General features: G+C 42.1%; 2 protein-coding genes across 10 annotated transcripts in view; one reads left to right on the forward strand and one right to left on the reverse strand.

Annotated features, from left to right (window-relative positions):
- The window catches only part of DZIP1 (DAZ interacting zinc finger protein 1), a 55,304-nt gene extending 43,916 nt beyond the window's left edge, over positions 1 to 11,388 (forward strand). For all 6 annotated transcript variants that reach the window (XM_040487225.1, XM_040487228.1, XM_040487230.1 and 3 more), the window contains 8 exons: positions 1,590 to 1,732; positions 2,187 to 2,349; positions 2,652 to 2,781; positions 3,614 to 3,667; positions 5,308 to 5,501; positions 7,229 to 7,359; positions 8,577 to 8,751; positions 10,330 to 11,388. In XM_040487225.1, the coding sequence (XP_040343159.1) occupies positions 1,590 to 1,732; positions 2,187 to 2,349; positions 2,652 to 2,781; positions 3,614 to 3,667; positions 5,308 to 5,501; positions 7,229 to 7,359; positions 8,577 to 8,751; positions 10,330 to 10,406 (1,067 nt within the window). In that variant the 3' untranslated portion in view covers positions 10,407 to 11,388. The remainder of the gene's footprint in view (positions 1 to 1,589; positions 1,733 to 2,186; positions 2,350 to 2,651; positions 2,782 to 3,613; positions 3,668 to 5,307; positions 5,502 to 7,228; positions 7,360 to 8,576; positions 8,752 to 10,329) is intronic.
- A 1,349-nt stretch (positions 11,389 to 12,737) lies between these two features.
- The window catches only part of CLDN10 (claudin 10), a 118,085-nt gene continuing 115,343 nt past the window's right edge, over positions 12,738 to 15,479 (reverse strand). For 3 of the 4 annotated variants that reach the window (XM_040487231.1, XM_040487232.1, XM_040487235.1), the window contains exons 4-5: positions 13,686 to 13,793; positions 12,738 to 13,074 (exon numbers count right to left, since the gene is read on the reverse strand). In XM_040487231.1, coding sequence (XP_040343165.1) covers positions 12,951 to 13,074; positions 13,686 to 13,793 — 232 coding nt within the window. In that variant the 3' untranslated portion in view covers positions 12,738 to 12,950. The remainder of the gene's footprint in view (positions 13,075 to 13,685; positions 13,794 to 15,479) is intronic. The other variant, XM_040487234.1, reaches the window with a different exon arrangement.

Below are 15,479 nucleotides of genomic sequence, written 5' to 3' on the forward strand. Positions count from 1 at the left end.
CCTTGTTGGGTGAAACACCCCTGTTTGGAGAATAGACTCCAAAATGATAGCACTGGTGACGTGTTCTCTCAGATCTGGCTTGGGACATTCACTAAGCGTCTGAACAGCCCACTGTGAGGCCTCTTGCATCAAATTCTCAGCTCCTTTGACATCGGACTCAGTTCAGGGTCATGTAGACATGCCCCTTCTCCAAATGCTCTTGAAGTAGACATTTTTTAGTGGGAAGGAAAAGCTAGAATATGGCCTATTGTTTTTTCTTTGCTTTTAATTAGAAAGGCTCTTTTAAACAGAATATACTTCTCCCAAGACCTGTATTAACCTCTTTTTCATTTTGGTAAATATTTTGGGAGGGATTATAATTTTCATGTTTTGAAATTTTGTATAAACTTCTACCGAATTTATTAAATAAAAACTTAATTATTTAATGTAAACTGGGCTTCTTCATAAAATGATACATAAATTCTAACTGAATTTAAGACAGATGAATTCTTCAGAAAGTAGCAAAATAATTTTAGGATAAACCATTGAACTTCTAAAGAATTTATTTTTTCTACTGTGCTTCTATAGAGACATTTCTCTTGCATTATTTATCTAGTTATAATTCAGTTAAGTGGGAGGGGCAGAGAAAGAGGGAGAGGGAGAATCCCAAGCAGGCTCTGCACCCGTTAGTGCAGAGCTAGACATGGGGCTTGAACCCATGAACTGTGAGACCATGACCTGAGACAGAAACAAGAGCCAGCCACTTAACTGACTGAGACACACAGGCACCCCTAAAGACACTGAAGTTTTTTTTAATGTTTATTTATTTTTGAAGAAGAGAGAGACAGAGTGTGGGGGGCAGGGGGGGCAGAAAGAGAGGGAGACACAGAATCTGAAGCAGGCTCCAGGCTCCAAGCTGTCAGCACAGAGCCCGACGCGGGGCTCAAACCCACAAACCGCAAGATCATGACCTGAGCCAAAGTCAGACGCCCAACCTACTGAGCCACCCAGGCGCCCCAAGACACTGAAGTTTTAAAGCCAACTTAACATAGTTTTGAAAGTTGTGATACTTCAGCATTATATATTGTGCTTGAATGACCAAACGACCCAAAAACTGTATTACAAAATACTTGCTTGCTGTTTAAAAGTGGTGTTTTGCCATTTTCTGCTTAGGGATTTTATGTATTTTTCTTTTTTCTTCTCTTTTCTTTTCTTTTTTAAATTTAAATCCAAGTTCGTTAAGATACAATGTAGTATTGCTTTCAGGAGTTGAATCTAGTGATTCATCACATACATATAACAGCCAGTGCTCATCACAAGGGCCCTCCTTACCGTCCATCATCCATTTAGCCCATCCTCCACACCCCCCCCCATCGCCTCCAGCAACCCTCAGTTTGTTCTCTGTATTTAAGAGTCTCATGGTTTGCCTCCCACTCTGTTTTTATCTTATTTTTCCTTCCCTTTCCCTATGTTCAGTCTGTTTTGTTTCTTAAATTCCACATGTGAGTGAAATCATATGATACTTGTTTTTCTCTGACTTCTTTTCACTTAGCATAATACACTTCAGGAATATTTAATTTTTTTAACACATTTTGTAAACCTTATTTCAGGAAGGGAGAATGAACAGAAATTAAATAACCACAAGATACATTTAAGGAAAGCTTTGAAGGGTAACCCCTCCCTCAATAAGGAAATCAGAAACATGTTGGAGCAGAGTTTGCTGGAGAAACTGGAAACCTTGGGGATTAATGCGGTAAGCTCATTCATTTCAGGAACATTTGTTGGTTGTGCTTTATTTTGCTTTCTCAATGGGAAGGGATCAGAGAAGAGAAGAAGGCATATCTGTTCTGTCCTTGTGGATTCATTCTGTCCTGATGGCCCACCTTGCATTGTTGGTTAGTCAGACAGACAGAGACAGACACACACACACACACACACACACACACACACACACACCTCTGTGCATTCGGTCCTGGCACTCAACAGCCTCTCACCGCTAACCAATCATGTAGAGTCATTCACACATCCCCTGTTCCACTGCGCTGGGCGTGCCTTTCGAGGTCAGAATAGCATGTTGTGGTATGTTAGGGCATCCTCTTACCTCACATGCAGCCATAAAGACAAAAGGTTGGCATAGTTTGTGCTAACAAATGTTCATGAAATGAAGAACATGCCAGGATAATTCGGTTAATGGTTCATCTCTTCAGGATATACGTGGTATTTCAAGTGATCACTTCAGTAGAGTGCTAAGAACTGTGGAATCAGCAAGACATGAGCGAGAAAGACAAATACCTAACATTCAGCAAATTCGAGAATTCCTTGAACGTGAGGTCAGCTGTAAAATCGAGGAGAGAAACTTACTGTCCTCAGGTAAGCCCGTAACTGACTGCCATTGCATTTCTGCACATAGGAGCGACATCCAGTTATCTTTCATAATTTTAAATGTCTCACAAACTCTAGAACTTGATTGGCAAGTCTAATACCAATGAACCATTTATATGTTGGGTCTCGGATTTTATTTTTATATTAAAAATTGCCTGTGGTGTGGACTCTAGACCCAAGAGACAAGTTTGTTGGTTTCAACTGCCAGTGTAGACAGTATTGTGGTATTTTCTTCTTCACTCACTGATCATCAAGGCAATGGAGACTCATGAATGATACTACTATTCCAGATAAGTATGGTGCTTCTCAAATGGATACCCTCTCAACTGGAGAAATACCCAAGGCAGTGCAACTTCCTCCCAAAAGCAGACAACTGATTAGGCAAAGACCTGTTTTCACTGATAGGACATCTGTTCCCAAGTGAGTATTTTTAACGCTAAAATTCTTGTATTGTTTGTCCTAGTCAGCTTGGGCTGCCATAACAAAATACCATAGACTGGGTGGCTTTAAAAGTATTTATTTTTGAGAGAGAGAGACAGAGACAGAGCACAAGCCAGGGAGGAGCAGAGAGAGAGGGAGACACAGAATCCAAAGCAGGCTCCAGGCTCCAGGCTGTGAGCATGGAGCCTGATGCGGGGCTTGAACTCATGAACTGCGAAATCATGACCTGAGCCAAAGTCGGACGCTCAATCGACCGAGCCACCCAGGCACCCCTGATAGACTGGGTGGCTTTAAACAACAGCAATATGTTTTCTCACACTTCTGGAGATTGGAAGTCTGAAATCAGCGTGCAGTATGGTCGGGTTCTGGTGGCAGCTCGCTTGCAGGCTTGCAGACAGACGCCTTTTTTCCCTTTTTTCTCACTGTGTCCTCCCATGGCAGGCAGAGAGAGGACTGATCCCTCTTCCTCTTTTTAAAAAGGACACTAATCCATTTATGGGGGCCCCACCCTCATGACCTCAGATAAACCTAATTACCTCCCAAAGACCCCTTCTTCTGAGAGCATCACATTGGGGGTTAGGAGTTCCACGCACGGATTTTAGGGGGACACACACTCACCCCACAACAAGGTTTGACTCAGCCAAGAGTCACAGTATAGCTCCTCCCGGCCTGTCACGGGCACTGGCACACTCGTTGCTGCTGATCCTCGTTAACATACGTACAAAACCACAATCACCAATCCCATAGAAATTTACATTAAATTATGTTATTGGTCCATGCCGTTTAGAAATCGTTTTCTGTTGTTTTTTAGAATTAAGAAAAATATCACAGAAGATCATTTTCCCAAAAAGTCTTCAACTCTTACGTGAGTACTTGGGAGCGGGGAGCAGCCATTTAAAAAATTCTTTTCACTGAACGTTCCTTTTATCGTAAATTAGTGTGTGCACTGTGATTAACTAAAGCCCTAATGATTAAACATCGTAATTGATTTGTTACTCTTTTATGACATGTCTTTGTTTCTTTACCAGATTTTATGTAAGTCAGTAGCACTTATCACATCTTGACCTCCACTAAGAAGTGAGACCGCCCTGAGTCATTTCCGTTACTCCCCTCAGTGTCCAGTAGTTTTCAATAAGCACAAAGAATTAAATGGATGATGTCAACTTTTAGCGGCTGGATTCTTGGTAGCACAGTCAGATGATATTGCAGTCTTCTCGCTCCTTGTGAAAATCAGGAATGGCCCTAGACCTTACTGTCTTCGGCCCTCTCAGGATACTAAGAATCCTAGCTGAGTTACTCATAAACTGTGTGCCACTGATTCAGTAGTTTACCTGTTTAAGCCTGTTTTCTTATCTGTTCAATGGGATGATGCTGCCTTTTTCACAGGATAGTTCTACTACAAATTAATACATGAAAAGGGCTTGCCTCAGTGCTTGGCAGTTCATGGGGGCATAATAAATTATAGGCATATTTTTGTTTTTACTTAATAATGGTTTTTAGTTTTGTTATTTTACTTATAATTTATATTTAAGGGAATATAATTTAAATATAAATTTGAGTATTTATAAGTAAATTTAATTTTATCATAACTGAAATTTATCAAGTTTTTCTGAAGATAGTAATACTGTAAATATCTCTTCTTGAGGCATTGTGTATATATAGTAGAGACAATATAAACTATATATAAACTATACATAAATATATATATAAACTATATATAAATATATATATAATAACCATATATAGTTATATATAAACTATATATATAAACTATATATAAATATATATTTAACTTATATAGTTAGAGACAGTATAAATATAGTAGAGGCAATAAAAATTATTTACCCTTCAAAAGCACTCTTCATGTACATAATCTCATAGGAAGAGCCTTATTTCATAGGATGTGGTATAACAACATTGTCTGGAATTTAAATGCTCAAAGAATATTTTTTTTGAGAGAGAGAAGGGGAGGGGCAGAGGGAGAGAGGGAATCTTTTATTTTTTAATGTTTATTTATTTATTTTGAGAGTGAGCATGGGGGAGGGGCAGAGAGAGAGAGAGAGGGAGAGAGAGGATACCCAGCAGGGTCCAATGCTGTCAGTGCAGAGCTCAGCTTGGGCTCTCATGAGCCTGTGAGACCATGACCTGAGCTGAAATCAAGAGTCAGACACTTAACCCAGTAAGCCCCCAGGCACCCCAGGAGAGAGAGAGTCTTAAGCAGATTCCACGCTTAGCATGGAGCCCCACGCAGGACTTGATCCCATGATGCTGGGATCATTACCTGAGCCGAAATCAAGAGTTAGACACTTACCTGACTGAGCCATCCAGGAGCCCTAAGTGCTCAAAGAATATTCTTAAATGAACAAACACTACTCTGAACTTCTCACTTTAAAATAGAATGCTATTTTAAAAGGCATATCCTGTAATGTGAAGTGACCGCAAATCCTGAATCATTGTAAATCCTGAAATGTGAAAACAATGCCGTTTGGGTTTTCATTTGTTTAGGACGCCGCCCTTCAGTTCAGAGGAAGAGTTAGATGGCGAGGACCTCATCCAGGCATGCGCATCCCCAGACTTACTTCTCATGCAGTCATCCAAAAGCAACAAGAGTAGCTTTGGAAAGAACACTGTCAAAAGTGACACTGACTGGACCGAGGGTAGTGAAATCGAGGACTCCGATATTTCTCCCAAGCCCACAGGTGAGCTGTTGTCATTGAAAATCCTTTAGGGGGGCGCCTGGGTGGCTCAGTCGGTTGAGTGGCCGACTTTGGCTCAGGTCATGATCTCACGGTCCGTGGGTTCGAGCCCCGCGTCGGGCTCTGTGCTGACCGCTCAGAGCCTGGAGCCTGTTTCAGATTCTGTGTCTCCCTCTCTCTCTGACCCTCCCCCGTTCATGCTCTGTCTCAAAAATAAATAAATGTTAAAAAAAAAATTAAAAAAATAAAAAATTTAAAAATAAATAAATAAAAAAAGAAAATCCTTTAGGAAATTTTGTTTAGGACAGTGGTTCCTAACTAGGGGCACAAAGCACCAGGAGTCTGAGCTGGGAAAGTGATCACAGGAAGGATGGGGCTAATCCAAAAGCTACTGTTGCCAAAGGAAGACGGACAGGGCACGGCAACTGACTGATGTGCAAGTGGAAGGCGAGGAGGGAGCTGGGGATACCGAAGTGTGTCAGTTTCCTAGGGCTTTAGGAACAAAGTGCTACACGCCTTGTGGCTTTGAACAAATTTCTTGTCTCCGTTCCAGAAGCTGGAAGGCCAAAATCAAGGGTGGCAAGGTTGGTTCTTTGTGAGGGCCCCAAGGGAAAGATCTGGTGTGAGCCTTTGGCCTTGGCTTGCCAATGGCCATCTGGTTGTCTCATCACATCACCTTGCCCCTGTTCGTCTTTGTGTCTGAATGTCTCGTTTTTATAAGGACACTAGTCATACTGGATTATGCCCCGCCCCCTAATGACCTCACTTTAATTTGATTACCCCTTTAAAGGCCTTATCTCAAAATAAGATCACGTTCTGAAATATTGGGGGTCAGGACATCAACATACGCACATGGAGGGATACAACTCAGCCCATACACTGGGTGCCTGTAAGAATGGCTGTTCTTATGCACCGTGCTGCCTTCGGGTGGGGCAGTTCTAGAGGAGCAGAAAAGCCAAGTGTAGGACTGCTGATAATTTGAAGAGAAGTGGGGCATAAGGGTCATTTCTTAAAAAAGAAGTTCTGCTTAATGCAGTTTAAACATTATATATTTCAAACACCTCAGATATCATTAATTTATCATATTGTATACGATTTATATATGTACATATAATTATGTAAAATATAATTAATTTCAAAACAGTTAATACTGTTTTTGAAAATACCCACATGAATATTCCACTTATACAGACTACCTTGCTGAAATGAACATTTCTTTTTTTTTTTTTAATGTTTATTTATTTTTGAAGGAGAGAAAGACAGAGTGTGAGTGGGGGAGGGGCAGAGAGAGAGGGAGGCGCAGAATCCGAAGCAGGTTCCAGGCTCTGAGCTGTCAGCACAGAACCCGACGCGGGGCTTAAATCCACAAACTGCGGGATCACCACCTGAGCCGAAGTCAGACGCTTAACCGACTGAGCCACCCAGGCGCCCCGAAATGAACATTTCTGACCACAACTTGAATGAAACCATCCTTCTTTGATTTAAAATGAAAACTTTATTACTTCTAGTCTAGGGAATCATGATCTTTTTAAAATGGATTATTATAAGGGCATTAATGTAACTTTCTGTCAATGCCCAAAATATATCAATTGATTTTAATTTAATAAATATGATTTTTTGCAAAGCTTACATTTTTTCAAATTCGCCTGTAAAGTTATTTCGGAACCAAACATAGATAATGATTTTTTTTTTTTTTTTTTTACTGTACCTATTTCCTGTTGGTCACATAGGAACCTCCATTAAAACGCTGACCGAAAAAGTTGAAAAGACGGTTTCAAATCACGGAAGTGTGAACAAGCCATTTGGTGGGATTAACGTTGCTGAGGCGTTCATCAAGAAAGAATTGAAAGAAGACCTGAAGGTGAAATCACTTTTGCTTGCTAGACATACACAGAGAAATTCATCTTTTAACGGGTTATCCTTACTAATTGTATGTTCTTTCTGTAGTGAAATATTAAACAAACCTAGTTACTTGGTGTAGCCAGAGTTTGAGACTTTTACCTTATCTCACTTGCCATCTTGCCTTTCTTTCCATTCTGCAGAGAATCAAAGATACTGGGGTGCTAACTTGTAATAAGGCAACATGTGCTTATCAAGTTCTACAGGTTTTCAAATGCCTGTCACATGTCCGGGCTTGACACTTGCAGGTGTTAGGCGGTTTGTACACAGAAACGTGTGACTGACTAGAACCTGGGCCCCAGATCCGAGTCGGTGGCATGACCTGACCGTAAAATGGGGACTTGTCGAGGTCTGGCCCCACTTGGGAGCTGGCGTTGGTGGAGAAATGCATCAGAGATCTGAGGGCAGAGCCCAAGCTCTTCTCCCTGAAGGGAGGAGAGGCCCTGACACATTCCGAGGTCCCAACGCCAGGACACCGGAAGTGTTTCTGTGGATGGAGGGCTCCTGTTGTATTTCCGGGCGTCGCTCATCTGTGCCGACTGGGTCTTCCAGTGGGCCTTCCAAGTCACTGCTTGCTTAGATTTAACTCTTCTCCTGCCCATCTAGGGACCCAGAGCATTTTGTCAAACTACTTTTAGTAGTGTTATTTGTGTTGTACAAGCCAAAAGTGACAAAACGTATCACTCAAGCAAGAGAAAGCTAATGTGTCTTCCTTAGAAAAGGGGCAGTAGAAATGTGTGCTCCTTCAGTCGGGGCCTTTTCTGCAGGGCCCTTGTGTGACGTCTCCTGCAGTTCAGTGTCACATTATCACAGAGGGAAGAGCCCCAGACCCTGCCTAGTTCCTACTTGGGGAGCACCCTTACTTTACTACTACAACGTAGTGTTTCTGGGATTTTGGAAACTCATGGTTGGTAGAGGAGGTAGGAAACCTACATTTCCATGGCAAAACAAAAAACAAAAAACAAAAACAATAAAAGAGGTGGTTCTGTCTGCTTTCAAAACACAGCTTTCCAAGTTCGTTTCATTCCCTTCCAGAAATGACCAGATGGGCAATCCTCCGAGATTCCCCAAATTCAAGTCATTCTGTGTCAGCAGCTCAGTCTAGCCAACAGAACGACCAAGGGGCGCTAACATGGACCGTGTCTTTATGAAACGTTCATTACTCTCCTTTTCTTTTAGTGCACAGATGTGGACGATGAAGACTGGGACATATCATCCTTAGAGGAAGAAAAATCTTTAGGGAAAAAAACTGGGCAAGAACAGAAGGAACCTCTACCTTTGAAGAATGAGCCAAATTCTACTCAAGTGCCAAATGCCTGGGTTGCATCTAATCTCCAGGGGCCAAAGGGAGAAGGTTTGCTGCTTTAACGTCTTAACAGGAGCTTGGTCCACTTTCTAATTATTTGTGTTTCTTCCTTATAAATATCTAATTAAACTTAATATATCATACAAGTATCGATGCTTTATGTTATTTTAAAAAGGACTAAATGTGCACAACATCTGATCTGTATATATTTATTTAACTTGGGCCTAATCTTTGCATTTTAATTTTATTACTTTAATTTTAACCTTATTTTTGAGAACGCCCATACAGATATTCATGCTTCATGCAGATGCCTCGCAGAAAATTAGAATTTCTGATCACACACCTGAGTGGGGCCATTCTTCTGGAAGTCTTCCTGAATTAATCTGCTCACACATCAAATGTTTTTATTTTCTTTGAAGAAAGATTTCTCTTGCAACATCGTAGCCAGTGGGATGAATTACAAATGAAACCCTGAGGTGACATTGTTCTTGGATGAGACCTAGCATCTGGCTAAGTCCGGGAACTTAAGTCTCAATGTATGTTTAATTTTTAAAATTATAAAATGTAATCTATGTATTTTTTATTCAAAGAAATTCTGCCCATGGTGAAAGCCAACGGTCACAGAAGGGCTCCTCTGTGTGCCCCTCACCTCCTACGTTACCTCGAGTTCCCCCACACCTGAGTAGTGGGTCACACTAGTGTCCAGACTCAACACCTGTAGACGTTAACTGTTGGTGTCCTGCTAAGACAGACGGGGGTCTGGCTCATTTTCTCCCCTCACTACACCTCTCATGACCCCTCTTCAGGGTCTTCAGGCCCCTATTGGTAGCTTTAATACATGCAGACCTCTCCCTTTGTCCTTTCCATTTTCAGCAAGATCTCTTGCCACCTCACTCTGTAAGATGCCAAGAGGAGCCATTGCCATGTCCGCCCTTCAAGTCAACTTTTCTCTCCTCCAGGGTGTGAGCCGTGCCTATACTGCCACACCGTGCCCATCACCAGGTGGCCTGTGCTGTCTGAAGGTTGATTCTGACAGTCACAACCTGACGACCGTGTACATTACAGTAACTGTATGCACACGGGACCGAGAGGATGCTCTGAATACCTTCCCTTTCTCTTCTCCCCGTGGCATGACCTCACGCCCCTCAAAGAAAAGATGTCTAAAGGACACTCAAGTGGAAATCTCTGCACCACCCTATTTTGGTGGCTCAGCACACTTCTTGACATCATATTGAAGCCCACGTCCCCTAGAAAATCCTTTTTTTTTTTTTTTTCCCACCATGTAATTCCTACTTGGCTTATTATAATTTGATTCTGCTTTCTTTACACCTACTACTCAGAGTCCGTAACAGTGACAAAACATTATCGAGCACAGTCAGGATCCAGACCCTGTGCTGAATGCAGGTAAGGAGAGATGCTGAGTGGAAGCCTCCACGTAGGGGTCCAGTGAGGGTGTCCTGGAGACGTGGCCATTCCGTGGCCAGACTGCACCCAGCCTCCTCCACAGCCTGCGGACGCTGGGGCCTGCGGATGGGTGAACAGACTCAGACACCCAAGTTTCGGAGTTTTACAGGCTCCTCAATGTGCTGGTTTGATCACTCAGGCCTCCTCTTCCTCCCCCCACAGGACTTCAAGATGAATCAAGCACGCTGAAAAGCAGCTTAGTAACTGTGACTGACTGGAGTGACTCTTCAGATGTGTGACTACAGCCCCGGAGTCAGAAGGTCCAGACGCCAACAGGATTTCAGTAATCTGCCCACAGGATCCTTAACGCTCCTGCCCTACGGTATTTCCCACAAGAACAAGGAAGCGGATTCAAAGAACAAGGGTCTCTTTAACAGCACCTAATTCAGTATTGAAAACAAAAACTGTCAACAGTATTTCGAAGCATACAAAGGTGTTTAAGACTTCTGCTGCTTAAAAATAATGTGTCATTGAAGTCATAAAAAGTTTTCTCTTCAGAGCGGTACTCTAGTGTTTAAGCGCATTTTTTCGACTAATTTTTAAGTGAATTTTTTTAAAACATAGCCAGTTTGGGTTCGAATTAAAGCCTTTTTTTTAAATACCTTTCTTATATACATTGTCACACTGGAAGTGATTTATTATAAAATTCTGTTAGTATGCTTAAAACTGAATTAGTGGAATCAGTGAAATCTTACGAGTAGACTGGTTATTTTTCATATAGAAATAAGTTTAGAATTATAAAAATATAGCTAGGCCCACGCTAAATACATTTTCCAGAAGTACCTGTACCAGACTCGGCTTTGAGCCATTGTAAGCATGTTGTTATTAAACAATTATTTTAGAACTTTAAACGCCATTTCTGCAGTATAACATTTACCTTGGATATTTTATGAATAAAATGTAACTGTTTTAAACGTCAATTTATCAGAATATGAAAAGATTGGGTCATTACTGAATTCATATGTGTATGTAGGGTTTTCCCCCCTTTTTTCAAATGCCCAACCCATATTATAAAATACCTCAAAACTATTAGTTCTGTTCTTAACAATTGTCAATGGTCACAAAGTTCATATAAACTGTTTTTTGCATTTTTTGTACTTTGTGGTACTATGTGTACTCTTGTTTCCAAAAAAAAGGTAACATTTTAACTAATGGTCTGTTGGGTTTTGATGTCTTTTTCAATTTGCCAACCTTTTAAGTAAAGGCCTCCATTACATCACTGTGACTGTGGCTGAGTTACTCATTAAAGACAGTTCTGAGCTAAACTTACTTTATGGGGGGGCGGGGGGTTAGGCTTGCCCTGTTAGCTGTGCCACAACAGCCTAATCTAAAGTCACAACAATTTATTATGCTTCTGCCCCTCCCCACCCCTTCCTCGCCCCTTCCTCGGGGGTCCCTTTCACTTGTCTGCTTGCACCCTTTTCTAACACTTCCCCCAGGCCATTTTATGCAGATGTACTCACTTTGTATGTAAGTGCTTTCAATCAAATTTTCATGTAGTAGGACAGAGATAAGCAACACACAAAAGCCACGTCCTGCCTGCAAAGGCACAGGGGCCACTGTGTTATTTCAACCCTTATTTAAACAGATACTTATTTAACATACTTATTTAACAGATACTTATGTAACAGACCTTGAGTCTGTTTTGCTTTTTTAACATGCATCATTAGTTCCTTTAATCAGAACAACTTCATAATCCTCATCCTGAAGATGTGCCAAAAGGAGGGGCCCCTGGGTGGCTCAGTTGGCTAAGCATACGACTTCAGCTGAAGTCATGATCTTGCGGTTCGTGAGTTTGAGCCCTGCCTCAGGTTCTGTGCTAACAGCGCAGAGCCTGCCTGGGATTCTCTCTCTCCCGCTCTCTCTCTACCTCTTCCCCACTTGTGCGCGCTGTCTCTCAAAATAAACTTAAAAAAAAAAAAGATGTGACAAAAGAAGAATTATTAAGTAACTTGCCGGAGGCCATACGGCTAGGAAGTGACAAGAGCAGGCTTTCCCTGGGCTCCAAGCTCCGTGTCTGCCACATCTTCACTCCTGACGGAAGGGGGTGGACTTCTGCCAAGTGAGCCCCAAATTTAAATCAAGTTGGCACATCTGTGTTGCAAAAGCAGGTGCCACCCAGGCTCCAGGACCTTCCTCTGCGGGCTCCAAAGTCAGGCGTGATCAGCATCTCTCACTCAGCTCGTGCTGATGCTCCGCTCCAGAACCTGCTTTCTACAGAGACACCCAAGCAGTTATTGAAGGTGGACATGCCAGGCAATGGGCAGGAGCCCTTCCTTGAGCGCTCACAGAGAGTCGCAGTAGTGACAGGCGTGAGAAACCACAAGTCAATGCTACGCAGACTGTATGTAACCTGTCCATCAACCCACGCATCTTTCGAGGAACAGGCTCGGATTGCCCCCACACTGTTCACAAGATACCACTCCTTAATACCCGTTCTGTTTAATATATGAAGGAAAAGAAGGAATGGGGGCAAACACTGCAACGTCTGAATGATTAAGGATACGTTACAAATCCTTGATCCTTCGGTGCTAAATGCATGTTCTATAAATGTATCAGATATATACAAATCCTGTAAATAACCTGTTTATTTTCTTATAGAAAGCCACAACAGAAAATGATTAGTATATAACTGTGTAAGAACATTTACATCCATACAATCAGCAAATTCTCCAAATTCATGTTTTAAAAATAGTTTGAGTGTGAATTACAGGAGGGCCTTGCGGGGATCATCTGTGAACAGTTCACTTTTATAGTAAAGACAGCTCGCGGTGGTTTTCCTTTCAGACATAAGCGTTTTTATCAAACTGTTTTGAAGGGTTTGTGGTTTTAAGATCTCCTCCTGCGCCAGGATATTTCGTCCGAGAAGACATGACAGATGTGGCCCCGTTGTATGCGTATCCCATTCTGCAAGGCAAAACACCGGAGATCCCGTTTTTTTTACACGGAGGGTAGAAACCATTTCCCCCACTTCTGTCCCAGCCAAGTTTCAGAACCTCCCTGACTACTTTTAGTTAGCACTCTCTCTTGTACCCCCAAACATTTCACTGCCATTTCTGACCAGTGAGCGGGACCACGGGAATCTCAGCAGAGGAAACTCATGGCTTGTTCATTTGTTGTTTCTCTTTTAAAACTCCTCTTCCTGGACCCTGGGGGACCCTAGTGACCTTCATCAGTAATGTCTGCCCGTGTGAAAATGACGAGGTCAAGGTGAAGAATACAGCACACCCTGTCATAAAACCCATCTTTCTGCTTACAGAAATAGCTTTGGAATGTAAGAATGATGAGCTCTGTTTTTTAAACTAACTTTAACGAAGTATATATTTATTCCATTCAATATATTTATTATATTGAATATTATATTCACTATATATTCCTCACTTTTGCCAATTCTAGTTTTTTGAAGCTTCTTTTTTGTTGTGTTTTGTTTTTCGACGTGTTTAGGAATCGTGTGAGCGATCTAGAACCTGCCGCACGTGTAGTAACTTTAACAGGTCATTTTTATCTCTTTTTCATACCTGGGTGTTTTGTTGTTGTCAGATATTGAAAAGCAAAATATGACACCACCAATTATGCAGAGTGAGGCTCCCGCCCATCCAATAAACAGAGCAGCTCCTAATTCATACCTGTGAGGAAGCATTACACATGCATTACAGCTTACTTCTTTTGGGGAGTAAACAGTATTTAAGACCTAACAAGCCAACCTTTACTAATGCTCATCAGAAATTGCCACTGCAGCTTGCAGAGGAAATAAGAACACCTTGTATCTGCATAACGCCTTAAACTCTATTCAAAGTGTTTTTCTGGCCATCACTTGATTGTATCTCCCCAGTCTCCCGAAAGGAAGAGGAAGTGATCCCTGCAGGCGAGTCAGAGGCAAAGCCAGCTGCAGAGCCCACGCCTCCTGAACCAACCAGTATCTTTCCTCTGGGCTCTAAGGCTCACAGAGCTTTCCATCTATTTATTCTGTTGCACAGGGTAATTTATTATTATTTTTTTAACGTTCATTTATTTTTGAGAGAGGGAGAGAGGCAGTGCAAGCAGAGGAGGGGCAGAGAGAGAGGGAAACAGAGGATCTGAAGTGGGCCCTGTGCTGACAGCAGTGAGCCCAATGTGGGGCTCAAACCCACGAACCGCGAGATCATGACCTGAGCCAAAGTCGGACGTTTCACCGACTGATCTCCCCAGGCACCCCACACAGGGTAAATTATTCAGGTAGACTCTGGTTAGAAAATGGAAGGTTGCCTTTGCTTTCAGTTTAATTCCATTTCATAAACATCTATTTGCAAATCACATACAAGGTGTTGAAGATCAGCAGAATGTGCCATTCCCAAAGAGGCCACTTGGGCATGGGGATTATTTTGAGTGGAAGGCAACTGAGAAGATACAAGAAAAGCTCTCTGCCCTTCCCCATTTGCCTAAAAGCAGGACATAAATTTGTAAAGATGTCCCCTGTGCCACCTACCCCTCCTACCAAGAAGGACAGAAGTTAACCACCAGAGACAACAATACACTCTGATCAGCTCACAAATGGCACCAGGGGGCTCTCCGTAACACTTTACTAACTAGCCCTGCCTTCCATTACTTCCTCCATAGATCTGCCTTCCCACAATTTGCCGCCCTAGGAGCTCAGAAGCCCTGTCCCTTGTCTTGTTACCTGTGAGCGTATTGTTCTTTTGTTAAGATGCCATATAAGCCCAAATTCTAACTGGCTCTTTGAGTTACTCATCACTGGGTGCTCCCACGTGTATGCATGATGCTCAGGTTGACCAACTGTTTTTCTCCTGTTAAAGCATCTTTTGTCAGTCTAATTTATAGGGTCTCAGCTGAGAACCTCGAAGAGTAGAGGGGGAAAGAGGTTAAATTTTTCCTCCTCTACAGAGCCCATGAAAAGTCCGTGCTAGATAAGTGCTATCTTGCTTATCACCACAATCTAGTGGGAGACAAATACAAAATAACATCATTTAGTGATAGATTGCTAATAAACAATAAACACCTCCTATATGGCTGGTCACAGTACTCTGCTGATGCCTTAAGCAAATACAAAGATAGACAAGGCAGCTGCTGCCTAGGGGATGTCCCCACACGAAGGGACAAATAATGCTACAGAGAACAAGAAAGGAAATCACTTACTGTGGAGGGCCAGAGGAAATCCTTTTAGGGGAGGAACACTCACCCAGAAAAACAAGTAAGGAATGAGAAAAGTATGCCAAAACGTTAGGGGCTGTGTGTTCTCATGCTTGCCTATGCTTTTTCTGAAGAATAGGGTTTTTTTCTTAATTAAAGAAGTGATCCTCAAGCTTTTTTGGTCC

The sequence above is a fragment of the Herpailurus yagouaroundi genome, unplaced genomic scaffold (genome assembly GCF_014898765.1).
Source record: "Herpailurus yagouaroundi ecotype Mexico unplaced genomic scaffold, PumYag 164, whole genome shotgun sequence".
NCBI lineage: Eukaryota > Metazoa > Chordata > Mammalia > Carnivora > Felidae > Herpailurus > Herpailurus yagouaroundi.